The 27,349-nt window shown below is 48.6% G+C and overlaps 2 protein-coding genes across 6 annotated transcripts in view; one reads left to right on the top strand and one right to left on the bottom strand.

Moving 5' to 3' along the window:
* The first annotated feature begins 569 nt into the window (after positions 1-569).
* On the top strand, positions 570-23,807 carry MEAK7 (MTOR associated protein, eak-7 homolog). Of its 4 annotated transcripts, XM_033128066.1 has the most exons (10): positions 570-609; positions 2,315-2,465; positions 2,920-3,044; positions 3,693-3,870; positions 5,115-5,345; positions 5,699-5,843; positions 7,887-8,312; positions 12,302-12,420; positions 13,998-14,177; positions 14,678-16,145. In XM_033128066.1, exons 4-10 carry the CDS (start codon positions 3,718-3,720, stop codon positions 14,786-14,788), a joined length of 1,365 nt encoding a protein of 454 aa, XP_032983957.1. In that variant the 5' UTR covers positions 570-609; positions 2,315-2,465; positions 2,920-3,044; positions 3,693-3,717; the 3' UTR covers positions 14,789-16,145. The 4 variants fall into 4 exon arrangements, with proteins under 4 accessions (XP_032983957.1, XP_032983959.1, XP_032983958.1 ...); XM_033128068.1 differs by lacking the exons at positions 2,920-3,044; positions 14,678-16,145 and adding an exon at positions 23,556-23,807; XM_033128067.1 differs by lacking the exons at positions 2,920-3,044; positions 14,678-16,145 and adding an exon at positions 17,049-17,357.
* The window catches only part of ATP2C2 (ATPase secretory pathway Ca2+ transporting 2), a 63,051-nt gene continuing 54,247 nt past the window's right edge, over positions 18,546-27,349 (bottom strand). The window contains exons 22-27 of one of the 2 annotated variants that reach the window (XM_033128063.1): positions 26,265-26,333; positions 26,039-26,155; positions 24,504-24,717; positions 23,144-23,242; positions 22,863-23,004; positions 18,546-21,475 (exon numbers count right to left, since the gene is read on the bottom strand). In XM_033128063.1, the coding sequence (XP_032983954.1) occupies positions 21,357-21,475; positions 22,863-23,004; positions 23,144-23,242; positions 24,504-24,717; positions 26,039-26,155; positions 26,265-26,333 (760 nt within the window). In that variant the 3' untranslated portion in view covers positions 18,546-21,356. The remainder of the gene's footprint in view (positions 21,476-22,862; positions 23,005-23,143; positions 23,243-24,503; positions 24,718-26,038; positions 26,156-26,264; positions 26,334-27,349) is intronic. The other variant, XM_033128064.1, reaches the window with a different exon arrangement.

Raw genomic sequence — 27,349 nt, 5'->3', positions numbered from 1 at the left:
TCCTGTGGGAGCTGATCGTGGGGGACTTGGGCCTTCCCAGGACTGAGGCCATGCCAGCCAGGATTCTGGGATTTGCATAGGGGAGCCCACAAGGTGGTGGGAGAATAAGCCGGTCCACCTGAGAAGCCAGCAACAAATGACATAGTCATTGGACAGGTACATCCTGTGCCTGTGTGTGCCAGGCTGGCTCAGGTGCTGGGCGGGTAGCCATGGGACAGAATCTCTATTTTGACTTCCAGATACTAGCCAACCAGTAAGGCTGGTGGTAGGGTGGGGGAAAGCAGAGTGAGCGAGGCTAGGCCTGTCTCCATTTAAGTTAAGGCAACAGTCAACTCTAGGAAAGTCACAAATGCTGGGTGGTCTTGGAACCCGAAGGCTGAGTAGAATGGTGAGGTGTGTAAGATGGACAGCGAGGGCCCTCGGAGCCAGACAAGGGCAGAAAAGAACTGCCCAGAGGGCCCACATGCATCCGTGAGGCCAGCCTCAGGAGTCTGCCTGGGGTGGGCACAGCCTTGAAAGCTCAGCTCTGAAGTGAAGCTGTGCTAATGTCTCAAAACTCTTTCCCTCCCAGGTGTCAGGAAGACTACATACATCTCTTCCGGCATTTAGGTAAGTCATAAGCCTTCTCATGTCACGAACCTTAAGATTTTCTAGAGGGAGTGAAAAAGTGTGGTGATCACTGGTACGAAGATCCTATCTAAGAATGAAATGAATTCACTAGGGTGCATTCTTATACGTTCACCAGTTTTACGATTTCAGCAGAATAGTAAGATAGGGGTACAGGGAGAGTTGTGGGACAAATTTTCTGGTGACCTGATAAATTAACCCAGATTTTGAGAGAACTACATTTTCGTGGGTGTGTATGTGTGTGTGGGGGGGAGAGTATGAATCTAAAAATACTTTTGATTAAAGTTGTCGTGATTTACCAGTAACACGTGTAAAGCTGCGACTGAACAAAGCAAAAGCAGAAACACGTTGTACAGAGATAAGATCACTGTGTGAACTCCCCAAATAGCCCCCCATTCTCCTTTCTGGGAAACACGAACGGGGCAGTGTCGTTCCGAATTATAACTTTAGCTCCTTTCTGTCCCTCCTGCATCTTTGTTAAAAATGAAGATGCCCAGTCCCTGAATCACACCCAATCCAGGCTGCACCCTCCCTTCTCTGAGCCTCCCAGGGAGGCAGCCCGAGCCACATCCTAAGCCCCCGTCACACGCCCTTACCGAGACCCCCGTGCTTCCTTGCTGCAGCCATGTGGGAACGTGGCTTTGATGGCATGGGCTCTTGCCTCCCTTTAGCCAGTGGGCTTGGACATAATTTCTGTTATGATTTCTCCGGGGCATTGCCGTAGGTCTCTTCAGAATGCCCGCAGCACGTAGGATATGGGACAATAACTACAGAATCACGGATGTAGGTGCCTTCTTTCTCCCTTTGCGTTGCACTCTTTTCCTATTCTCCCTTGGAATTGGTGGGCATTTAAAAATCAAGTGATGCTGGCTCATCTCCTAACTGAGTCCTAAATGATCAATTTGTTTCTTGGGGCTCTTAGGGGACTTGGTGGGACAGGGTGGGGCTGCCTTGGTGGGGCTGCTTAGGCTGTGCCCCTGGAGGGGACCAGGGACCAGTTAGTGCCGTCCCCTGTATCTTAGAGATAAGGAAAGCCTCATGCAGGCTGGACCTTGAGGGCAGGACTGGAGGTTGCCTTCTTGGCTCTTACGCTGCTGAGAAACTTGAGTGGAAGCATTTAGATCAGATGGCCGGTGAGTGACAGCCCCGGACTGGTTTGTGGACGCTCTCATTTCCAGCCTGCCTTTGCAAGTGTGCTGCAGTCTCCTTGCCCAGGAGCCCTGTGCTGCAGCCTTTCTATTCTGGGCAGATCGGTCCCCCTGCCAGGGTGGCCGTGATAAAAAAGACAGAAAAAATAGCCAAAGTGTTGGAGAGGATATGGAGAAATTGGAAACCTCATGCTTTGCTGCTGGGAATAGAAAATAGAAAACAGGTTGGTGGTTCCTCAAAAGTTAAACACTCAATTACCATGGGACCCAGAAATATCACTCCTATGTGTATACCCCCAAAATTTGAGAGCAGGGACTCAAACAAGTATGTGTGAGTAGTGCTGCCATGAACATGTGTGTACCATACCCAAAAGGTAGGAGCAGCCTAAATGTCCATCAACAGATGAATGGATAAAGCAAATGTGGTATCTCCATACACTGGAATATTATTCAGCCATTAAAAAGAATGAACTGGCGACCTTGTCGTTGAGAGCTCGCGCTCTAACCAACAGCTGACTGTTTTCTCTTTGAATCCACAGATCTCTTGTCATTTGACCCCTTCGTGTAATGAGGTCTGTGACAATGAACACAAGTCACCTGCCTTTGGGTCCTCGCCTCTGCAAACACTGCTGAACTCCCTGGCTGGAATCTGAAGAGTGATAATTTTGAATTATCACAGCCATCTCTGAGGTAGGGCTGTGATTCTTCCCATTTGGGAAATGAGGAAACGGAGGCACAGAGTTTGAGTGGCTTGCGCAAGGCTCCACAGCTAGTAGGAGGCAGAGCCAGAGCCAGGATCCCAAAGGAAAACCTGTCAAATAGTATATTCCCTTTGTCAGCGGTATTTCCAAGGTGTTGATTTTATTCAAATACTTGTGACTGTGGGTGAAAAAGAGGCCACAGACCAAACCTGACAAGCTCAGAGGGGCCTGCGTGGCAGGCTCTATTATCCCAGGGCGGAACATAACCACGTGGGATGGTCTGAACGTCAAAATTCCTAACTAAAAGTGGGTCATGGCGGGAAGTCACATCGTTGGCCTTGACAAAGATCAGTCTTTACCGTGAGCCTGTCTCACGGTTGTCTTTTTGCATCTAAAATAACATACTTTTGAGATATCAGCATACCCTTTTCCATACCCCTCAGGGCACTACATCTTCCCCAGAGCAGAGACCACCGAACCCCTCATTGTTATCTTGTTCCTCGGATACCATCTCTACGTGCTGTAAATGTTACTTACTAACTGTCCTGGACCCACCAGTGTCAAAGAAGTATGTGTCTCCCCGTTTTACTTTTTATCCAGTCCCAGAGGTTTCCCTGCTTTGCTTTCTCCCACCCCCTTAATCTACTACCAATGGATTTCATGTAAACTTTATGTCTCCTCCTTTTACTCTCATGTACAAACTAAGCTACAAAATTGCCGTTCTCTGGAGCATTTCCTCAATCTGTTGAGATTTGGCTTCCTGGTAATTGTCAACTTGGCTCAAATAAATTCATAAAAATTCTCTGCAGGTCTGGACGTTTCTTACGTCAATATAATCATCCGACCTTATAGATTTTTTTCAACTCAGGTGTTGTTTTTTTTTTATGAATATTTAGATTAAAATACTGATTTTTCTACCTTTTAGTCACATTAGCTTGGGAACTGTGTTTTTCAAATAGAGAAATCCAGACTGTTTAGCAATTTTGAGCATACTTTCAGAGATCATAGGAATCAAGACTGGGTTTTCACACTTATTTATAATTGACTATTAAGTTCCACCACATTTAAACAATATTACACAGCTCTGATGCGTTTTAGCTGCATTTTACAGCTAGATCAATATTTCTTGACTTGATCATATAGTTATCAACGTTTATTTTCTATGATTATTACATTTTGATTTTTCTCTCTAACTTGGTGTCTTTTCCTTCTGCAGAGACTCCTGCCAGATTTTGGGAAAGATGGGGAATGGCAAAAGCCGATCAGGGCAGAATGTGTGTTCACAGTTTCTTCCTGAGGAACAGGCTGAGATGGATAGATTGTTTGATGCTCTGTCATCGGAGAAAAGCAGCCCAAATACCTCACCCAGATCCTTCTCTCTGAAAGCACTAAAGGCAAGAATAACAGTCATCAGTTAAAGTTTAGTCCCGAGCAGGCGTCCGCAAACTGTGGCCCCCGGGCCAAAATCGACTCCCTGTTTTTATGGGTGTATGGGACAGGTGTATGGGAACACTGAAAAATGTATTTTCTCTAAAGGGTCAGTGCTACCTATTTTCTGCTGTGTGGGCTACTGTGGTTTCTGTTGCAACTACTCTGCTCTGCCTTTGTATCGTGATGTGTTGGGGATAGTTCTAAATTGAGACTGACCAAAGGGGCCAGCCCTGCTTCCCATCTCTTGACCATTGTCCCCTGATTTCCCTCCTGGTGATAGTGCGTTAGTGGGATTCGTAGGTCCCGTAACTGCAAAATTTCAAGTGTTCCTTTGACTTTATTAGGATTTGTAAGTGTTTGATGGCGCAGGAATTTTATGGTTCTCCTGACAAAATAATGACGTTTCAAAGTCAGGATTCACCTGACAAAAAGTTAAAACTACGTGTTTCTCCATCTTTTTGTCTCGTTCCATGGGGCTTTGAACCACGTGTCGGAGTGCTCAGACTGAGGCCAGACATGGGAAAGAGAGAACATTAGCCCATCTTCCTGGGTGGTGGGAGGCATGGCAATGTGGGAAGACATTCTAGCAGCCTCCTCTTCTAGAACATGCAGAATGGGAGCCAATGGGGCTTTGGGGACCCCCCCCAACATACTCACTGCACAGATGAGGAAACTGGCCAGCTGTGCGGTGTATATGCGTGTGCACACATTTGCGTGCACATGTATCTCCAGTAGACCAAAAGCACCCCCATCCGCCAGGTCACCCCCCATGCTGGAGCAGACAGAACCAGATGGGCCAATTAAGGACTTGACTGCAGAATGGGTGGCAATGCTCACAGATGTTTATCGAGAAAAATATGGTTAAAAGTTGATCAGCAAACCTTGGCAACTGAGTCAAGTTTCCTTTGGGAAGAAATTCGAGGTTGCCTTTCCAGCAGAACTTGGAAAATACTGACAGAAATAGGTGTAGTCTTTTTGAGCAGTGAGCAGGGAGGGTGGGAGTCTGATGGGCAAGATGAGCCATAAGCCAAGACGCGTTAGGCGTGGGGGGTCCTTGGGGGTAGTGATGCCCTTAGGTGAGAGATTTAGGAAAGTAGAAGCATTGTGGCATAGCAGTGGTTGGTCTTGGTCCCGTGTTATTTTTCTGTGATCCTACCCCATTTAACTGGCACCCTGTCCCGCCTTTTCTCCTGCTTGTCCCCAGCAGAGCCGCATTGGGGAAGCTCTTCCCCCGGAGATGGTCACCAGACTGTATGATGGCATGCGGAGGGTTGACCTGACAGGGAAGGCTAAGGGGCCCAGCGAGAGCGTCTCCCAGGAGCAGTTCACAATATTGATGTCCCACTTGCTGAAAGGGAACTCCGAGGAGAAGAGTCTCGTGATCCTGAAAATGATTTCTGTCACAGAAGGTCCTGTGAAAGCAAGAGAAGTCCAAAAGGTAGAGGGGCCATGAGGCCCATCACAACTATCCCACGGAGTCTTGGTGGCAGTAGGTGGGGGATTCAGGATGATCAAGCAGCTGGTGGAGACATCGTGGAGATGTCTGCCCTCCAGGAACCCTAGAGCACAAAACTAGTTGAGGTCAGAACTCTGTATAAAGGCCTTGGCAAAAATAGACCAGCCAAGAGTATCATTAGAAAAATGAATAAGTCCCTAAGTTACATTGTCTTTTCCCATGTTGTGGCCATTGTAGTTGGCATTAAAGAGAGAAAATGCCCTTCCCCTTATTGAGTTGACGTAGTCATCAGTCACGGTGGAAATGTTATTAATGGTAAAATTGTGATCTTCAAGTTTACAGAGGATCTGGTGGGCTCCGTGGTGCACGTGCTAAACCACAGACAGGAGCTGAGAGGCTGGACTTGGAAGAAAGCCCCAGGCCCCTCGCCCAGGGTGCAGGTACTGGCAGCTCAGCTGCTCTCCGAGATGAAGCTTGCAGGCAAGTGCCCTGTGTGCGCTCACACACGGAAACCTTGGCAGCCTAGAGTAGTACCACGCTGTCTCAATTGCTGTAGCCTGGCAGTAAAGGGTTGAAATCAGAAAGGGTGAGTCTTCCACCTTGGGAGGACTATTTCGCTGGTCCAGTTGGTTGGCATACAACTGTTCATAGTAGTCCCTTATAATCCTTATTCTGCAAGAACAGTAATGACATCCCCACTTTCATTTCTGGTTTTAGTCATTTGAGTCTTCTCTTTTTTCTTGGTCAGTCCAGCCAAGGTTTGTCTATTTTTTTGTTGATATTTTCAAAGCCAGCTTTTGGTTTTGTGGATTTTCTCTGTCGTTTGTCTAGTCTCTATTTCATTTATCTTCACCTAAGTATTTTCTTTCCTTCCTTCTGCTTCCTTTAGGTTCAGTTTGGTCTTCTTTATCTAGTTCCTTAAGCTGAAAGCTGAGGTTATTGATCTGAGATCACTTCTTTTTTTAACAGAGGCATTTATGGCTATACATTTCCCTTTAAGCACTGCTTTAGCTGTATCCCATACATTTTGGTGTATCACGTTTTTGTTTTCATTCATTCTCAGTATTTTCTAATTTCCTCATGATTTCTTCTTTTGCTTATTGGTTGTTTAGAGGTATGTTATTTAATTTCTACATGTTTGTGCATTTCCCAAATTGCCCTCTGTTACTGATTTGTAATTTTATTTTGTGGTTGAAGAACATATATTATATGATTTCAATCCATTTAAATTTATTGAGTCATGTTTTATGATCTAACATATGGTCTATTCTGGAGAATGTCTCATGTACACTTGAGAAGAAGGTGTATTCTGTTACTCTGTGAGAAACAGTATATATTTAAATTTACTTGAGATTTAAAAATATTTCATGGTGGATCTCTTTGCATAGTACACTTGTCTTATAAAAGTGTTACTATTTAATTATAAAGCTGGATTAAAAAAATTTTTTTTATTGGGGAATATTGGGGAACAGTGTGTTTTTCCAGGGCCCATCAGCTCCAAGTCGTTGTCCTTCAATCTAGTTGTGGAGGGCACAGCTCAGCTCTAAGTCCAGTGGCTGTTTTCAATCGTTAGTTGCAGGGGGTGCAGTCCACCATCCCATGTGGGAACTGAACCGGCAACTTTGTTGTTGAGAGCTCCTGCTTTAACCAACTGAGCCATCTGGCCACCCCTAAAGCTGGATTTTTAAGTGCAGTTTGAAAATAGGTTATATTTCAAAAATTTAAGTGAAGAATTTGGAACTTGGAAAAAATAACATAATATATAACATAATACATATGTATACAGTACCAGTAATTTCTCTTCTGGTATCGCCACCGTATTACCTCCATTCTTTGTAGATAAGAGGTAGAAAACAGGATCATAGATACTGTTTTGAAACAACTAAGCATAATTTGTAGTGACTGAAACCTGTTCTTCCAGATAAACTAGAAGGGTACCAAAAGTTTACCAACCAGTACCCTGACTTGGTTGGAGAACAAAACACTTCTAAAATCCTTTCCAAATGACTTTGTTAGGGCAGAAGCCCTGAACAAGTGGCTTTTGGTGTAGCGCAATCAGGAACAATTGCTGGGAGTTTCAGAGCTGGGCCCCGGGGTGAGGTCATGGCTGCCTCCTGGACATGTAGCTTGGAGTAAAGAAAAACATAAAGAGTGTTGATATTGAATTGTTTAGATTCACACTGTCCAACAGATATAACTCAAGCACCAAAGCAAGATACACATGAACTAGTAAATATTCCAGTACCCACATTAAAATAATAATTAATAAAACAAGTGAAATTAACTTTAATAATGCATCCAAAATATAATTTAACATTGGCAATCAGTGTGAAAAAATGATTGAGATATGTTACATTCTTTTTGTTTCATGCTAAGTCTTTGAAATTGAGTGTGAGTTTCTCACTTACCACACATTTCAAATCAGGCGAGTCACGTGTTGCTCCCGTGTTGGACAGCACAGGTTTAGGTGAGTAGCTATAAGGAGACGTCATCACCTGTTAATACTGTGTTCTCCTCCCTTAGACGGCAAGAAGCTCCTGGGGCCCCAGTGGCTGGACTATGACTGTGACCGAGCTATGATTGAGGACTGGGTGTTCAGGGCCCACCTTGTTGCCACATTCCTGAGTGTGATCATCCACAGGGGATTTCTCCTGCATTTGGCCCTCAATCTGGCCACTTTGGTCCCTAAGCGTCAAGTTGACCAGGGGCAGGAGTTTGAGAGCATCCTGGATGTCCTGTCAGTCATCTATGTCAACTCCCACCTGCCCAGGGAGCAGCGGCACCACTGGCACCTGCTCTTCTCATCCGAGCTCCATGGGCACAGCTTTGCCCAGCTCTGTGGGCGCATCCCACACCGGGGGCCCTGTGTGTTACTCCTCGAGGACCACGACGGCCATGTGTTCGGTGGGTTTGCCTCCTGCTCCTGGGAAATCAAGCCACAGTTTCAAGGTAAGACTTGGCCACAAAATCCCAGTGGTAGCACAGTGCTTCTTAGGAGGTTTAGTCAGACATCTGCGGCGTGGTGACCTCTGAGCACCGACGAAGGCCGTGAGTGCTAAAAAGCATATGAGCATTTCTTCCATCTTCTCCAAGTGTTGGTCTGGATGTGCTGGGGAGGAAAGTGAAACATGACGCTGCTTCATGGCAGTTGAACGCCTTATGGGTTTCTTTTGTGTAAGCAGGACAGGTATCTTCACCTCGAATTTCAGGTTTATGAAATGGTGCCAGGTCCAGGCCATGGGAGAGGCTGGGCTGTGGGTGCCGCATAAGGGACCAGGAGACGCTGATTCTTTCAGATGGAACGTTTTCTCTCATGGGACCCTCTTGCTTTCCTGGAACCCCAGTGGGTCCCCTTTGCTGCTTCTGCTATGGTTTTCTGGCTTTGTGATTTTGCTGAAGTTTGGAAGTTCTTGGTGGTATCTCGAATGCAGGGGATGTCTTCTTATTCCTCAAAGAAAAAATGCTCTGATAAACATTTTTAAAGGACCAGTTTTGAAAATACTCTGCTCGGCAGTGGGCTGTTCTCATACTCAGGGCGTGACACTGCCTTCTCAGGTTTTGGTGTCATTTTGTGTTCCCTGGTGGGTGGCTCAGCCCCTCAAGTCTGTGCTGTCAGTAGGGACCCAGGGGCCAGCGACTGTGAAGTGGAGGGCTTTTTCTCGTGGCTCTGAGAGACCAGATGCAGCCCCGCTCTCACTCCCATTGGCTAAATGAATTCCAGAGAGGGTCTCTCCCAGTGAGGGGGAGAGGTTAATATCCTCCCTGGCTGGATCAGTAGAAGGGAGGATCCAGGGATCAGAGATGCGAAAGGTGGAGGAGAGAGCCACGTGTTCTTCTGGATGGGTTGCACCTCTGAACCAGGTGGTCGTCCACTCCCATTCATTCTGCCTGTGTCTTTCCCTCCCTTTCTCTCCAACTCATTCTCAGCAGCATTGTGCAGCTGCCTTCTCACTGGCCCTATGCATTTAGTCTCACTCATCCAACCTGTTTGCCACATGCCAGCAAACCTGACGTGCTGCTCTTCTCCTGGAAACCCTTGAACAGACCCCACTGCCCTCAGGATGGCACACCTTTTATCTCCACCCTCATGGCTCTCTCCTGTCCCTTGCGTTCCATGCTCAGTCTCACTGAACTCCCTGCAGTTTCCACAATAGATCATGTTCCCTCTCAGGACTTGGCTCATGCTGCTTTCCCCCTTTTCTACCTGTTTGCACAGTCAGTTTCTTGTTGGGTCAACTCCTCCAGGAAGGCCCCCAGCCATGCAAGGGTCATGTGCTCCCTGTGGTCCTCTGTCATACTGCACGTTCTGCAGTTGTTCCTGTTTTCCCACCGCTAGGCAGAGCTTGTGCCGGCTGGGGAGCCGGCTGTGTCCAGGTACAGAGTTGTCATTACTGAAGAAGTTTTAGCAGTGGCAGGTGGCCCTTTGCCTGGGATTGGTGGAAGGAATCATGAGATGAAGTTTGGGTACTTCTATCCCTGAGATACTATTCTTTCTAGGATTTGAGTTTCTCTTGGTTTTAGAATGTTCCAGATCTTTAATCCAGGTACTGCTACCAGCTCTTCCCCACTGCGTCAGGGGTCTTAAAACTACCCAGACACCAGTGATTCAGTAGGACTCCCGGACTCAGCATACAGCTGTACTCACGGCCATGATTTATTGCCGCGAGAGGATACAGAACAGTTTTACTATACTCATAGGTAACACCTATTATAGAAGCTCCTCTATAATTGTAGAAGTTCCTTTAACATTAACTCTAGGTTGGCTCTGCTGGGTCTACTGTTTTTTTTAACAAAGAGAATTCATCTTCCTGAAGAACAGTGGAAAAATGCAGTTACCAAGTTCTCCGACTTGCGTTCATTCTGTTCTGAAGTACGAGGATGGGATTCCAGCAGAGGGCAGCCTTGCATCACAGAGTCCCGTCAAGCTCAGCGAGCGTTCTTGTCCATTTGTCCTGGAAACCGGCACTTCTAATGTTTGCGACTTGATTTGAAGTGATAACCGCTGGCTCACTTCACTTTTGCTCTGTCTTCTGCAGTACAGTTGAAAGGCCTGTGGCTTTGGACTGAGCACAGAGCCTCATGAGTCCAGCTCTGGTCCTGGGTAAAGGGCTTGATTTCTCTGGGCCACGGTTTCCCGGAATTATGTGAAGTGGTGCTGTGGGAGGGCAGCTTGTAAACTGTGTCGCAGTGGGTTAAGAATCGTTGTGGAGAGTTAGGTGAGGAGCCTCACTGTTGATGTGACTTTTTTTGCCAGGAATACTGACTCCTTGGATCCTTGGGTCCTAGAGAGTAATCTTCCCCCACGTGGCCTCCCTGCTGAGCGCAGGCCCCATAACGGACCAGAGTGGTTTCCATGGCAGCTGAGTGGCCTCCACTTTGTAGCCCCGTCACCTTGCTTTGCATCGGGACCCAGGAGATGTTGGTTGAAAGACAGCCTTAGGGTTGCATAGCAAAATGGTGCTGTGCCCGACACTGGGGCAGTTCATCGTGTGGAAAACTGCTCCCACCCTCCTGGGGCCACCCCCCCAGGCCCCTGGACTCCAGCCTGAGGCTTTGCCGAGAGCACCGCCCACCGTCATGGCTCCAGCTGACCTCTCCAGTCTCATCCCCCTTCTTTCCCTACCCCAGCACACGCAAACTTTTCAGTTTGGGGAATGGCCCCTGCTGTTTCCCCATGTGCTTTGTCCCTGCTGGGGTCCCTCCTCCAGGGAGTGGCTCTCACCCCAGCCATCTCCATCTCAGAACTTCCTTCTTGACCTTGGAGGCATTAATGCCCCATCTCCAGAAGCTCCCTGAGCACCCCAACTGCACCACCCTGTGGATCTGTCTGGATGGAGGCCTGAGCTTCACTTGCCCAGCTCTGCCTGTCTGGCTCTTTCTGCTGCTGAGGGCTCTCCTCTCCTGGTAGCCTCTCAGGGCTCGAATCCCCCTTTGTGTCTATCCTCCACGTCCTCAATATCCGTGCTCCCATATACTTTCCTGAACCTTCCTTCCCGCCTCACTAGTGGCCTGACCCAAAGTATCATGAACTGAGACTTGTGTTGGCTTGTACAGCTTGTTTTGACATCAGGTGTCATTCACGGTGTCACTATGGAGGGGCAGGCCTTTGGGCCAAGTTCTCACAACCGTGGGGGACATTTCTGGTTTTGCTGCCCCTGAGCTGGGAGCTCCTGGGGGTGAGGTGTGGCTTCCAGCCCTTGCCTGGTGCTGAATGTGCTTCTGGAGTGAATGAATCAAGAAAGAAAGAGAACTCAGACTTGGGATGCTGTTGATTTCCAGAGTTTTGACGGGTAGCTTCTTTCTGTGGCAGCATGGCCGCACCTGTGCCCTTGGATGAAGGTAGACAGTCACCTTTCACTGCCTGTCCCCTTCTTTCCCTGTGAGACAGCTGTGTGTCTGCACAGCTGCAGGTTTTCTCTGCCCTTTGGATGATACGCTCTTTTTAGGCTGGGGACAACCTTACACAGTATCCAGTGCCAACTCGAGGAGGCTGTACTAGCACCAAGTCCGTACCTAGAGTGACCGCCAGCCGCCTTGCTCCTAAGTTAAAAGGACACCCACCCTTTCTGACTTGGATGCAGTCTTCTGGTGAACAGAGGGCAGAATTTCCATCTCTGCTTCCCTGGCAAGAGCTAAAAGGTGTCTCCAGCAAGCATATGTCACGTTCCTTTTTAGCTGTCACTCTCAACCTCGATCTCTCAGCTCATTCCCTGGTGCTCCGGGCAACCGTTAGGCCTGTCCTCTGTGAGGCCTGGGAACGGCCCACTGGTCTGCGATGGCCAACCTCCCGAGTGTGTGCCAGCTCAGGGCACATCTGAAGACCCATGTGACAGTCCTCGCTGCTTTGCCTTCTAAGTGCTGGCTTGTGTGCCATTTCTATTGCTCTCTACTCAGCTCCGATCAGTGATCCTGCTAATTTGCACTTTGCTCATTTTCAGGGGACGACAGGTGCTTCCTGTTCTCCATCTCCCCCAGCATGGCCGTGCACACCTGCACGGGCTACAACAACCACTACATGTACCTGAATCACGGGCAGCAGACCATCCCAAACGGACTGGTGAGGACTGCAGAAGGGCTGAGGACGCCCCACTTTCGTGGTGCCCATCCCTGGTGGGATGAATCCTGATTCTCTCCGGCGGGCACTTCCTGGCACGTCAGGGGCAGCTGCGTACATTCGGTTACACAAGCATGCCATGTTCGGTTCATGCTGCCCAGGTGTCAGCGCCACGATGAGTGACATCTAGGGCTGAATTTCTCTCATGGAAGGAGAGATCCTCTGTTGGGGCGTTTTGGTGGTTTGTGTACACATGGCTGATTCAGCCAGTTTTCCTGGTAATCAGATTGGGTGTCCCGTGGCCTTCATGGTTGTACATGGTGTTGGTGTCAGACCTGTCAGCAGCCCCTGCTGCTCTGCCACTTACCTGGGGGATGAGCTGGGGGAGGGGACACACCCAGGGCTGGGCTCCCCAGACCTATGGGGAGTGGTCAACAGTGACAGAACCGTGTGTGGGGTTCCAGTACGGGTGACCGTACCTCCTGTCTGTTCCGTGCTCCAGCCTGGAGGCTCTGTTACAGGAAAAGGAGGACCAGGGTGAAGGCCAAGGGTGGGACGGGGGCCAGGGTGGGTGAGTGAGAGGCTGAGGTGAGAGGCTGGCATGGGTACCCATATCCACACACCAGCCCGGCACATAGAAGCCAGCTTAGCGTGGGTGAGAAATGTGATTCCTGCCAGCACCCCAGCCTCTGTTTTCTTCTCTGCTTCTGAACAAAAAGCTCCTTTTGGGAAATTCCAGCCCTGTGCTTGCAGAGCCAGGGGCCAGGAAGTCTGGTCCCCCTCATCAGGATGGAGAGTGCCCCTGTGTTCCTTCCCAGGCTCTCTGAGTGCCTCCCATGGGGCACACAAGGACCCCTGAATGCCTCCCAGAAAGGACAGTTTGGTGACCACAGGGGTGAGGGCTTTGGCCTCAGGAGCAGCACCCAGGAGGTCCCCAGGAATCGCCAGTAATCAGCCTGAGGGAGAAAAGCAGCTCTGAGAGTCGACTGCATTTTCCTGCTCTGGTCTCTTGCTCAAGATTAGTTCCAGGCCCCCAGGGACATGAGAAGAGGCGGTAGAGTTGACACCCAGAGATGCGATCAGAGAAGTGGAACAGCAGTTCTGTTCTCGTCGACACGAGCTTAGAGCTGGCAGTGGGAAAACAGCTCTGAGTCACCCCCGGGTCTGCTTCCTGGTTTCTCTCCTTGTGGCTCTGAGAAAGGGACTTACACACTCAGAGCACAGTGGGATGTGTCTCTGCCTGCAGGTTTTCCGTCGTCGAGTTCTGTGTTGACCTCTGCCCTTATTTTAGTGGTTTGGATCTCTGGGCCCTGATGGTGTATGTTTTTTCTGTCCTCTGCTGTCAGCCAGTGTCGCCCCAGGAGAAGGAGCCATCGGGTAGGAGTCCAGGCACCTCGATGATTGTTTTAGTAACTCGTAATGGGATATGGAAATTGCACCAATCTAGACATTTTAGAGTTAAAAAAGAAAATGACATTCTCTTCTCATCCACCCCTTGTCTCCGACGGGTACTTAAGGCTGATGTGGGCTCGGGGTCTGAGGTTCGCATTGAGGAGATGCTGACGGTGTTCCCTCCACAGGGCATGGGAGGGCAGCACAATTACTTCGGGCTGTGGATCGATGTTGACTTTGGGAGAGGGCACAGCAAGGCCAAGCCCACGTGTACTACGTACAACAGCCCTCAGTTGTCAGCCCAGGAGGACTTCCGGTTCGAGAAGCTGGAGGTGTGGGCAGTTGGAGACGCCTCGGGGCAGAAGCTGGTGAGCATGGCGATGTTTCTCCACGTTCTTGGCTTTACCCCGTCTACTCCTCTATCTAGAAAGAGTTTATTCCAAATTTGTTTCCAGCAGCTATTCCCGGCCAGAGGGATGCCGGTAGGTGCACAGCATATGGTCCTGTCAGGGTCCGTGGAGGGGGGTTAGCAGTGTGAACTTCTGCGGGAAGTGGGGCCCTGCCCATGGTGGGAACTGGGGTGGGTGCGTAGCCCCTCTGCAAGACGAGGAGGGTCAGGGTTCTTTCTAGTTCCGTGGTTCTACCATGAGTGATCGTTGGGCCTTCTTCACCTTGTCACCTCCTAACGACGGCAGGCCAGGGTCGGGGGGACCTCAGGGAGGGAGCCAGAGCCCGCACCGTGTTTCCTTGTGGCAGCAGTAGGATATTGATCCACTCTAATAAGCTTGAAGCCAGCAGAACGTCACTGCCTGTTCTTGGCCGCACATCTTTGGTCACTGAACACATCCACCCTTCCCTTCTTCCCAAGGCCAACAGCGGCAAGAGCATTCTCGATGCAAACCCGGATGCCCAGGTCCTGCTGGAGTTGACTGGGCGGAGTCGCCACAGCCAAGGGCTCCGGGAAATACCTGATGAGTGAGGACCCTGGGCTCAGGTTGCCCTGGAGCTGGAGCATGGCCCCCCACCTTGGACAGAGTGCACAGCCTGTAGACCCTCTCCCCATGTCCAGATTGCCCGGACGTGCTGAATCAGAACAGAGTAAAATCCCTCTGATGCCATATATTGATTGGGGAGTGTTTCTCCCAGAAATCTTGAGTGTCGACTTAGCAACGTAATTCTTGTACTTTGTTCACCTCATATCAGTGAAATGCAGTGACGCTGACGCCTTTGAGACCTCGGTCGGAATCAGCATTTGTTGGGCTTGTGAGGTCTTGTGTGTAGGGGTTTCCTCCACTCGGGGTCACGTGGCCTCTGCTCAGGCTGTCCCAGGTAAAGCGTGCCTTGATGTTCATTTCGACTGGTATAAAGGACAGAGGTATTTGGGTGTGAATCTGAACACTCTTTGAAAATAGTTTCCTATGGCATGGAATTTCTGTATTTATAAATAAGCACAGTGTATTAATGGGGGCGGACAGCTGGAGTCTTGGCGATAACAATGGCATGGATCCTCAATAGGTGTTTATAATAACGTTCCACATACGCCTTCCTCAGTTGGTTTTAAATGAATGTGTGCCATGAGCAAGGGGGAAAATGAGGAGATCAACAGAGAAGCAAAGTTGAGGTTCTTTTATTAATTTAAATGTGGGGGACGTTTGGGGGCCTTACTATGGCCTGCTGCCTACATTAGCCGTGAGTAGCTTGGCAGCGCTGGCCTGGGTTCTGGGCCTTCTGGCACCACATCTGTCAGCATAATCTCCCTGCCCGGTGCTGCTCCTGAAGGGGAGAGCAGGTAATTTGACAGCTTGGACAAACTGCAGTGATCCCCAAAGGCTAATGACTTACGTGGGCTGGGCTTCCGAGCTGAGCTGCCATCTCCTAGGCAACTCGAAGCACACTGTGAGAATTCCCTCCTTAAAGGAGCTGTGGGCACCCCTCAGACATACATATACCTCGTCCTCTTGTCTTTTAGCTGTAAGCTTTGACCTTTTATTACAGAGTTTGCCCTGATTATAAGCCATAGCAAACAGAGCTGTTTGCATTTTGCAGGTTCTGCATTTTCTGCCAGGAGGCTCATCAAGCTTTGCACTTAGCAGTGCCCTTGGCTGAACAGAAGGCTTTGCAAATTAGCCTTCAAAAGAAAAGCACACGCTGGGATGGCACCTGGAGGGCCAGCAGCGTGACACACACAGCCTCAGTCATGATTGACTTTCCTTATAAAAAGCCATTTTTAAATAGCTTCTCTCGGGTACATTATGTGACTTCCTAACTGATGGGGTAGCAGTTACAGAATATTGGGATTCTCAGCTCATTTTACCGTAAATCTGAAGAATTAGGTCTTCAATCTTCAGTTTGTTGGGGAATGATTTTTGTTTTTATAAAATGCAATGAAATAGCTCACTAATAAAAGGTTCATTGGTGTTCGTACCTTGAGTACCATTTACAGCTGCCTCTGTTTGTGGCGGTCAGAGAGGCTTATATTTTTTCTGCCTGCATGCTTTTCTGCCTTGTGCTGTTCTAACGAGAGTGCAGATCACAAATGGGGATCTCTTTCCCAAGAACGCACACTTACGCCAGGAAAGGAGGGTGCCCAGACCAGGCGCTTGGTAACCTGGGGGATGCTGCCCTCGTGGTGGGTGTGTGGTTCTAAGCACACAAACTTGTGTAAGGGCGTCAGCCGTGGCTGGCGCCACTGGCCTGAGGCACCACGCTCTACCTGGGACTGGGAAACCTTCAATGCTCGTTTTAACAAATGAAGTTTGTTCTTTTATGAAACAGGAATAATAATTCAGGTTGTAAGGTCTCCCTATAAGAGAACTCTGGTCAGTGCCCAAAAAGGTGTTAGAAAGAGGTGGAAAAATGCAGTCCATGGTGCAAATGTGACTATTTTTTCTCACTATAGTATTAAAAACAATTACTATATGTGTACGTGATAAAAAGGTCAAAATATAAAAGGATATAACTTGAAAGGGAAGTCTTCCTCCTGTCCCCTTTCTAGTATTTGCTTCCCAAGAGGCAAAACCACTCACGATAAAACCACTTAGGCCTCCTTGCCAAAGTAACTTCTTGTATACCCAGCATAATTGTGTTTTATACGCTAGTGTGCCCCTCACTTGGAGAGAGTCGGCTCCGTGTTTACCTATCTGTCTCGCTCTTTGTTTTCACTGACTGTATAATGTCTCATGAAGGTGCCATCATTTCTAGCGTTCAGCCATTCCCAACTGCGGAATGTTTGTTTGTAGCTAACCACAGCTGCAGTGAATATCCTCTATGTGTGTCTTGGTGTGATTTTGTCTGGAGGATAAACTCTTAGAAGCTGAATTGTTGGATCAAAAGGTACGTGATTTTTTATTTAGATATTAACAAATTAACAATTATTTTTCAAGCTCAATTTATACTTCTAACATACTGGAGTGCTTGTTTGCTGTGTTTTTACCAACACTATATTAAAATTCAGGTGTGTTTTTTTTTTTTTTAAAGATTTTATTGGGGAAGGGGAACAGGACTTTATTGGGGAACACTGTGTAGCCTGTGCTCCAACCAACTGAGCCATCCGGGAGGCAGCTCTGCTCAAGGTGCCGTGTTCAATCTTAGTTGCAGGGGGCGGAGCCCACCATCCCTTGTGAGACTCAAGGAGTTGAACCGGCAACCTTGTGGTTGAGAGCCCACTGGCCCATGTGGGAATCGAACCAGCAGCCTTCGGAGTTAGGAGCACGGAGCTCCAACCGCCTGAGCCATCAGGCCGGGCCAGCCCTAAAATTCCGTTTTTGTTTGCCTGATACACGAAAACTGGAACTTGTATGAGTGACAGTGAACAGCTTCATTTTTCTAAAGCCATCTGTATTATCTCCTTTATCTGGCTTTTCAGGGTGTGAGTCTTATTGATTTGCAAGAATGCTGTTTCGAATGAGGCAGAACAGCATTTGCCGTGTATGGTAAATATTTTTTCCAGTTTGCTTGACACTGTTTATTTTTCTGTACATGAATTTTGCATTCTGTGTCATCATAGTTGCCAACACTTCTTCTTAAGGCTTCTGCGATAATGTGGTTTGCCTAGGAAGGTTTTCTCTACATTGAGATAAAAAAAAAAAAATCTGTTTTATTCTACTACTTCTGTGCTATCCATTTTTACTTCTAAATCTTTGATCCATTCAAGATGTATTTTAAAATAGACCTGTATCTTTCCCCCAAATAAATCCCAGTATCTTTCATATTAAATGGTATGTTGCTTTCCCACGGACTTAAAATGCTACTTTCTCATCAATTGAATTAGTTTTATGATAAAAAGCTGTAAGAGCTATTCCCCTATGACTACTGTTTTTTGGAATTTTCCTCCATATTCTTGCCTGCTTATTTTCTGCGACCTTTGGTAAGTCTTTGACTACTTCTAAAGTTTGATAGTAGCATGTTCAAGATAACACTAAATATAGATCCATGTAGGCAGGACTGGTATCTGGCTAAAATTTATGATTCTTCCTAGCTAATAACAGGAACATCTAAGTTGGCTACAGAAAGTTTTGTTGTCATTGCTGGCACTGTGCGTGGACTTCTTCTTTCAGATGATTGAACATAGAAAAGCTCTTAATTTTTCTATGTAGTTTTGTGCCCAGTTACTTTGCTGAATTCTTTTATCCAGTGGTTCTATTTCAATTGATATGACCATGTGGTTTCCTTCTTTAGACTATTAATATGGTATATTGCATCAAGCTTTTTTTTTTTTTTAACATTTTTTAGTTTCAGGTGTACAAAACAATGTAATAGTTGAACATCTATCATTTGTATCCTTCACACAGTGACAACCGTATTGCATCAAGTTTTGAATATTGAACTAGCCTTCCATTCTTGGATTAACCCCTCTTGGTTATGGTAGCCTGTCTTCACATACGGCTGGATTTCATTTGCTAACATTTTACTGAGGATTCTTGTGTCTGTGTTCGTGACAGAAGCTGGTCTATAGTGCTGTTTTTATTTGGTTTTGGTATCAGGGTAATGCTGGCCTCATACACTGCGTTGAGAAGTGTTCTCTCCTGTTTTATTTTCTAGATTATGTAGAATTGTCGTGTCTTTCAATGTGGAGTGAAAGACTACCAGTGAAACCCGATTTCCTTTTTTGGGGAGAGTTTTTAATTACAACTTCAGTGTCTTTACTAATTATAAGACTACTCAGATTTCCTGTTTAATCTTCAGTGAGTTTTAGTGGTTTGTGGTTCTCAAGGAATTGTGTTATTTCCTCTACCTTGTTGAATTTATGTGCATAAAATTGTTCTTAATATTCTTTTGTTGTTGGAATGTCTTTAGGGGTTTATAATGACAATGCACCTTTAATTCCTAATACTGGTAATTTTTATCTTTTTTTACTTTGATGAAACTATAGCCCGACGGGCACTTTTATTGATCTTTTTAAAGAACTATTAGGTTGTTGCAAAAGTAATTGCAGTTTAAAAGGTTAAAAACAATGCAAAAACCACAATTACTTTTGCACCAACCTAATAGCTTCTGATTCTTTTCTCTATGTCTTTGACTTCATTGATTTCGGCTCTTTACTATTTTCATTTTGTTGAATGTACCTCTGCGCTTGATGGGTGGAGTGTTTTATAAATGTAAATCAAGCTAAGTTGCTTAACGGTGCTTCTGTCTACTATATCCTTGATGAAAAGAAGGTCTTCATTTGAGTATAGTTTATCCATTGTACTTTCTGGTTCGTGTTTTGTGTCTTGTTTAGTAAAATTTTACCTAACTCTATTTTCTTCTTCCAAAAGCTTTATTGCTTTATCTTTTATATTTACAATCTACATTGCATTGTTTTATATGGTACAGGCTTAGGAGTACTTGTTGCTATTGCAAGTATCGATCGACTCTGGTTATATTTAAGTATTTTTTAGGGGAAGCATATTTCTTGGGTTAGCACTTTGCTGAAGGATCCTGAAAAGGGAGTGGAGCAGCCAGAAGTATCCCTGACTCAGAGCGAAGCCCCGTAACAGGTTGTATATGAGAAATGATTTGGCCTGTACTTCTCAGCAGTTGCCAAAGGTTGGCAGCTGCTGGGCAGGTATCACCTCTGCTCAAAAGGTTTCTCCGCCAGCCCCCCTCAATATTCTTGCAGAGATGGCTTGTGTGTGTCTCTCCCCAGTTAGCTCTGGTGTCATTTGGTGGGGCAGAGGAGCATAGTGACCTCCCTCCAGTCTGTAAGTTTTACTTTGGGGGAATCTGGACTCTGTCTGGAAACTGCAGAGGTCCACTCTGACCCTCAGCCTGATCTGGTCCTTGTTTCACCACCCCGGACAGCCTATCTGACAGCTACTGTGGCTTACATGGTGTGATGCTTACTTTCATGTGTCTACTTAAGCTACTCAAACACTTGTTCAAACACTGGTCTAGATGTTTCTGCAAGAAATTTTTTAGCAGAGATTGACTTTAAATTAGTAGACTTTGAATAAAGCAGATTTCCTTGATAATGTGGGTGGGCCTCATCCAATCAGCTGAAGGCTTAGAGAAACTACTGCAATCCCCTGAGAAGGAAGGAATCCTGCCTCCAGACTTGAGGACTGCCTCAGGAAAGAGTTGCTATTGCAGCTCAAGTCTGAGTCTCCAGCTGGCCGGCCTGCCCTAAAGATGTTGGACTTGCCAACCCCAGCTATCACGTGAGCCAGTTCCTTAAAACAAATCTGTCTCTTTCCATTCTATTAGTGCAGTTTCTCTAGAAAACCCTGGCTAATAAGTGGGGGAGTTATAGTTGTGACCTCATTGCATGAAAGATAGAGCTTCATTTCTGGTTCTGTATGGGGGTTTTTGCCTGGCTGCAGACAGAGGAATGAGACAGAGACCTCTCTGGTCTACCACCATTCAACTGAAGTCAGACATGTTGTAAGAACAATCTTGGGGGCAGTGGGAAATACGGCTCATCCTCAGGCAGGCGGGAAATACTCTGGTTCCTGGTTCTGGAGATGAAGACCACTTACTCCTCATCTTAAAAGCTGGGGCCTTTGGTTAGGCAATTATTCAGGACGTTCCCGCGTCTCGCCACATACGTGGTGGTAAGCACAAGGCGGGGTTTCCAACCTGGCCACTTGTAGGAAAAGCACTAAGTCCATCAAAACAACAACCTGACCCCTGGCATAGCACTTAACGAAAGTACCCAAAGCCCCCATTTTGTGGATGAGGAGGCCAACAATGGGCAGAGCAACGACCAGGAGCCGGCTCCTGTCCCCTGTCCCCTGTCCCTCGTCCCCCCGGGTCCCCATGTATTATTCTTCACGGGTGGGCTGCATTTCATGGAGCTACGGCACACGTGGTTAATAAAAATCATTGATTTAATAAATAGCGAGGTGTTTCTGTACAGGTTCCTCCCAGTCTGTCCCTGAGCCTGGCGGGGGGGAGAGAGGGGTGTGGACAGGAGCCTGGGCTGAGCTTCCTGCTGGCTTCCCAAGGAGGCAGTGAGTGACTTAACCCGATGGTATCCTGAAAATATCCCTTCGAAGAAGGGCTGGGGAGGGGCCGCAGTCACATGAAAATATACATTATTTAGGGGATGGTACACTGGTCGGGGCCCACTATACATCTTCATGGTGAATCTGGGCTTTCTTAGCTCTGAGGCAGAATTTTTCACATAGTTTGAGGAGCTCTGACAAAATGAACACGGATGAGGCCAATCCAGTTAAAAGCAACAAATCTGTGAGAAGGTAAAAAGGGAAAAGTGTCAGAGCAGAGGTTGCACCCTTGGGTCACGAGCTCCCCTCTGCCCCCGGAATCAGGGCAGTGCCCAGCGGGGTGGGGACTGTGGGGCTGCCACGCAGCTCTCGGGAACCTTTGCTTGGAGTTCTGGTCCCTATACCTTGTCCTGAGTTAGAGACAGGCGAAGGGGCCGGGACCAGCCCTTTCCATTTCTTCGAGGGGGTGGAGATTCCCCAGAGCCCAGCTCCACAAGGCCCCACAGCCTTTCCAGGTGGTTCAGGGCAAGCGGCAGATGTGCTGGGTAGGGTGCACATTGCCCAGGTCAGCAGTAGTGGATGCTAGCCCCCATCCCTCCGCAGGGCAGATGCCCCCAGCTCACCCTGACTCATTCTAGTGGGTTAATTTTAAAAGTCTGCCCTGGACCCTCACTGTATCTTATTGTTCGGAACCATCTCTGGCTCCCTGTTGTCAACAGGGAGTGATAAGCACAATGCCCAAGCACGGTCACCGTGTTTCCTTCAGATCTGGTGAGCTGGCTTAATTCCCAGTGGATGGAAACATCCATTAAAACTTAGGGGGATTCGTCTTTTGTCAGTGCCCAAAAGGCATTCACAGGAGCCCCACACGGACACTGCTTTTTCAATGTTGGGAGGAAAGAGCTCACGTTCCCTAGTCTTGCCGGAAGGTTCTCCATGCACTTGTCTCCAAGGCCTGAGACCCTCATGTGCTGGCTGGGAGCTGCCTCACCACCTGCTGGCCCTGGGGTGGGGCTGGCCAATGGAAAGGTTGGGCAAGAAGGAAGGGAGGAGGGAAGAGTACTTGCCCCTGCTCCCTCCAAGTCACTGTTGCTCTCTAGGCAACTTCCTTCCCTTCAGGACCCAGCCCTCCTCCCAGTTCTGTTCTCTCTCATCATAGCTTCAGGTAAAGGAGGCCAAGCCAACCTGGGCAGCTTCCAAAGGAAGAATGAGGGTCTGCGGGAGGCTTAGTTGAGGATGGAAGAGAGCCCCTGGGGTTCTGCACCAGGGAGTGTGTGCTCGGCCCCCAGAGAGATGGTCATTAAATAGTGTCCCTTTCAGCAAGAACTGCTGGACGGCCAATTCCCTGGCTTCAGGTAAGCAGTTGTCCAACTCACACTGGCCTCTGTGAAAATCTCCCACTGTCCGTGGGGGCAAACTCACTCCTCAGCTGGGGCATGCAGCATGTCACAGGCTGAGCCCAGACTGTCACTGTACCTGCTATCTGCTCTCTGGGTGCTCTACACCCCGATCACGTGGCCCTTCTACCCTGTGCAGGCATGAGCCTGCTGCTTTGGGGATGGGGTGGCCCCAGGTTGTGTGATGGCCCTGGTCTCTGGTGACCCCGGCCTCAGGTCCCTTCCCACTCACCGAGCACTCCCAGGTTCTCTGTCTGGAAGATCTTCTGCAGGGGCGGGATGTAAATCACAGCCAGCTGCCCCAGAATTGACCCGAGCACGGAGTACAGGAACATGTGGTTCCGGAGGAAGCCGATCTCGAATATCAACTTGGTCTGTGGGAGAAAAGCACGTGACCCCCACCTCAGATGAGGGCGCCTGCGTCCCAGAGCCCCTGAGTGACTTGGGCAGGGACCACAGTTTCTCACTGAGAGCACAAGGCAGTTCTCCAGGAAAGGAAGCCGAGAGTCTCACCTGAGAGCGGCAGGTCAGGGCGTTGAAGAGGTCAAAGAACACAAAACAGGTGAAGGTCATCGTTGTGGTACGCGGGGTGCTGGCCTTGTCTTCGGGGATCTGGAACACGAGTGATACAGGGTGAGGTGATACAGTCTCCTGACAAGCTCATCCTTCACCGCGCCCAGGGATAGAGCAGGCCTGTAATCGCAGCTCGGTGTCCAGACCACAGTACTTTAGTTTTACTAGGAATTGATCGAAAGCTCCCTCAGTCACCTGGTGTAAGCCAGAAATGTGTTCCAACTTCCCCACCATCCAGCCCCTCTGTCGGCACCTGGCAGGGGCCATTAGCCCTTCCTCTGGAATTTCGGCAGCCCTTGATACTAGAGGAGGCACCTTGCACACGTGAATGGAACATGCCTTCCTCCCGCAGGTGACACTGCCTCCCGGGAGGTGACACCTCTACAGTTACATCCACTTCATAGAATGTCGCAACCCCACAGAACTTGGGCCTGTGAGGCTGAATGAACGGAGCCACTGCCCCCTCCCTGGCTCTGGCACTGCGGCAGAACAGTCTCATTCTGGCTGACACAGTGGGGGCGGGGCTGCAGACCAAGGTGAGAGGGTTCAGGGTGTGCACACTGAACATCCTTCTGCCTGATGAGAGGTGGTGCCTCCCCTGTGGCACAGGCAGCAGTCACCAGTCCTACCCTGAGCTCATCTACTGGACCAGACGTTCACACAAACTCCTCTGGGAGCGACGGTTAAAACAGAGCCTGACACAGCAGGTCCTGGGTGGGGCCTGAGAATCTGCATGTCTCACAAGGTCCTGGGGTGCTGATGCCGCTGCAGGGCCCCCATGCTGAGGATGACTGTGTCACTCCAGGAAGGTCTGTGTTTCTCTCTCCACTAGCTGAGCACACAGGCGGGCGGACCAAGGTGGGGGGAGAAAAGCCGCTCCTTTTGAGGCAGAACAGTGGCAGTGTCCTATCCCTTCCCACAGCTGGGTGACGGGGGTTAAAGATCTGGACGGAGTCACCTGCCTATTCTCCGTCTAGATCCCTGGATGTCTCCAGACACAGGCTCCCTTAACCCGTAATAAGATCCTGACAACAAGCACCTCCAGGGAATAAGACAGGAGTTTCTTTTAGATTTCAAATCATTTCCTGGTGACAGCAGAAAGAAGTAGAGAGGGATGTGTCCCATTTAGGAAAAAGTCTGAATTCTTTTCTCTGCCCCTGAAGCTTCCCATTCCTTCTGCCTCTTCCCACTTCTGCCAAGTCAGCTCCTAGTCACCTGACCCTCCTCCCCAGCGCTGCCCTGGATGCCTACATTTGTCACCACCCCCCCCCCAGCAGGGACCGTCCGCCTTGCTTTGCACCCGCCCCAGTCCTGCATCCGCCACCAGCACCCAGGCATTGACTGAGCCAGTGAGAACGTTCTTCACCTCCTTCCAGAAGATGAAGAGGGTCCCGCTGATGATGACGGAAGCTGACAGCAGAATCTTCAGGATAAGGGCTCTGCTGAGGATTGTGTCCTTGACGTTCCTCGGTGGCTGCCGCAGGGTGTCTTTGTCCACTGGCTCTACCCCCAAGCTGCTCGGAACAAAACGGAACCCTCTGAAGTAAGCCACTGGAAAGGGTACTTTCGACAAGGCGTGTAGCAGTTACACAAGTAAGGACCCCTGAAGCAGAGACATGCTCAAGTTAGGGGGCGGGAGCCGGGGGTGTCCCCAGTCTCATGGGGACCTCCAGGGCCTTGCCGGAAGCCTGCCCTTCCTATCCTCCCATCCTCTGACCCCTCCCTAACTGCCCCGTCCCTAAGCGCTCCTTCCAAGGAGTCTTCCCCAGCCTAGACTCCCTAGGGCAGCTGTACACACCTCCTCCAACCTCACACCTGCCCACCTCCATTGGGAACCCGCCAGCTCCTGATAACCGCCCCACGGTCCTGGAACCACACCCACTCACTCCTCATGCTCAATTTCCATACAAGGGGATACCAGCCAAAGTTGGGCCTGGCCTCATCCCAGCGGGCCAGGAGAAACAGGATCCAGGCCTGACCCTCTACAGATTCCTTTCATCAACTGAGAGATACCCTCCTTCATCCAACTCCTAAACAGCGGGACTGAGGCTAGACCAATGGTCGGTGGTCTGGGGGCACCCGGGAGGGAGCAGACTGGGTGAGGCCCCGGGCCTGTCCTTAGGGACAGCGTGTAGAAAAGGGAGCCCTTACTCTGGGCATGGGAGGGGATGACAAAGTAGGACCCTCTTTCCTTCAGCAGCTGTCACAGGCAATGATTAAATTAATACTGGTAACAATAATCAGCTACATCTGAACCAGTACCTACTATGTGCTCAAGCAGGTGAGCTTTGGTCTTCCTCACTCCAAAGCTCATTCTTTCTCCAGCACCATTGAGCCAACAATTTACTGAGCATCTACTATCTGCCAAGCACCATTGTAGGAGCTGGGATACTTCAGGGAACAAAATAAAAACCTTGCCTCCATGAAGCTGACATTCTAAAGGGGAGATGGATTATAATCAGATACATAAGGAAATATATATTTTCCCTTCTAGGGGAAACTAAGGCAGAGGAACTTGACTTAGAGTGAGGAGGCTGCAGTTAATCAGGAAGGACTTCTTGAAGGCGGTGACCTGAATGAACAGAGGAATTGGGCCATGCGGCTAGCTCAGGGAGAGCATTCCAGGTAGAGGGGGCAGAAAGTTCCATCATTCCCGGCCCTGCCTGCCTAGGTGTTTCCCTCTGTGCGCAGTGCATTCCACTCTCTCTCCCCAGTGCACCACACTTAAGTTTTCTGGGACTCCTTACAGCCAGTGACCATGTTTGCCCACCTCTGTAGCCCGCGGCACAGAGTAGGGGTGCAGAAGTGGTGCGGTGCTCCAGCCCAGGACCTCACCTCTGTGCCGGCGGCCCGTCCATGATGATGTTGATCCACAGGATCTGCATGGCGTTGAGGGGGTTGGGCAGGTTGCACATGGTGGACAGAGTGATGAGGCTCAAGGCCGAGATGCTCCTGCAGGGCACAAGCGGCCGACAGGGGGCGCTGTCAACAGCTGCTTGCCGGATGCAGACGGCCGCACTCGGCGGCACTGGGAGAGGCTAGCCTCAGACTTACGACTTACGTGCTCAGCTGAAATCGGACAAAGTTTTTGATGTTATGAAAAATCCCCTTGCCTTCCTCCACTGCATTCCTGCAAGACAGGGGAAAGCATTTAGTCACAAAGAGGGCCTGGCTCCACTGGCTGCTAAATGCAGTGATGGTGTCACTTAGGGTGACACCTTGCTTGGAACAACCCCCACCCCCCACCCCTGCCCATTCCCCTTGCTGGCATTCTTGAGGACACACCAGTAGAGGAAGAAGCGCCATCAGCAGCTGGGGACACGTCCCTGAGCCATGACCAAAAGACCGCAAATTACTGTCACTCGAGCCCAGGGACCCCAGCCCTCACCCAGCACTGAAATGCCTCCTGAAGTGCCTAATGCATTTCAGTGATTCACCAATGACAACAGGTACAGCAAAACCAATTAAATCTGCCATTTAGAAGGGGCACAGCAAGGAGGAAGAGAATTGAGGTTGAAAACATCTGTTGTATTTGTAGGAGGCTCTTTGTGAAAGTCCTTGAGTCACTAATTAATAGAAAGTGATTTAATTCTTCCCCGTTTTTACTACCAATTTTTGCAAAACAATGAAAACTGCAGAGCTATATATATTAAATGCATCTTTTTTTTTTTTTTTTTTTTAACTCCAAGGAAGTGTTTTGAGAATTCCTAGGGTGAATCCTAGGGTAAAGAAAAGATTCCTTTTGTAAAGTTGATAATCACATCAAACTTTCATATTTGTTCAGATTTTTGGTATCAGGCTTAAGAAAAGTTTTCTCCCACTCCCAATTATTGCCATTTACTTATGGAACTAATTAAAATTAGCCTTAATTGGAACTAACTAAAGCCTTAACTGGAACGGATTAAAATTAGATCTAGAGGGAAGGTAAATTTATTACGAGAAAAATAAAGAAAAGTAAAACAGAAGAAAACAAGTTTTTGTGACCCCCGCACCCAGAGATCATGGGTGTTCACTATCTGGGTATTTATGTCCAGTCTCTTTCAGTGTGTGAAATGTACGTGTCAACGCCGACAACACTAGACTCAAACCGAATGTACTCATTTGCCCAGTGTGAACGTTTCTGTGTCATTAAATGTTCTTCCAAAC

Source organism: Rhinolophus ferrumequinum, chromosome 15 (genome assembly GCF_004115265.2).
Source record: "Rhinolophus ferrumequinum isolate MPI-CBG mRhiFer1 chromosome 15, mRhiFer1_v1.p, whole genome shotgun sequence".
NCBI lineage: Eukaryota > Metazoa > Chordata > Mammalia > Chiroptera > Rhinolophidae > Rhinolophus > Rhinolophus ferrumequinum.
This window is presented reverse-complemented; position numbering and strand designations above follow the sequence as displayed.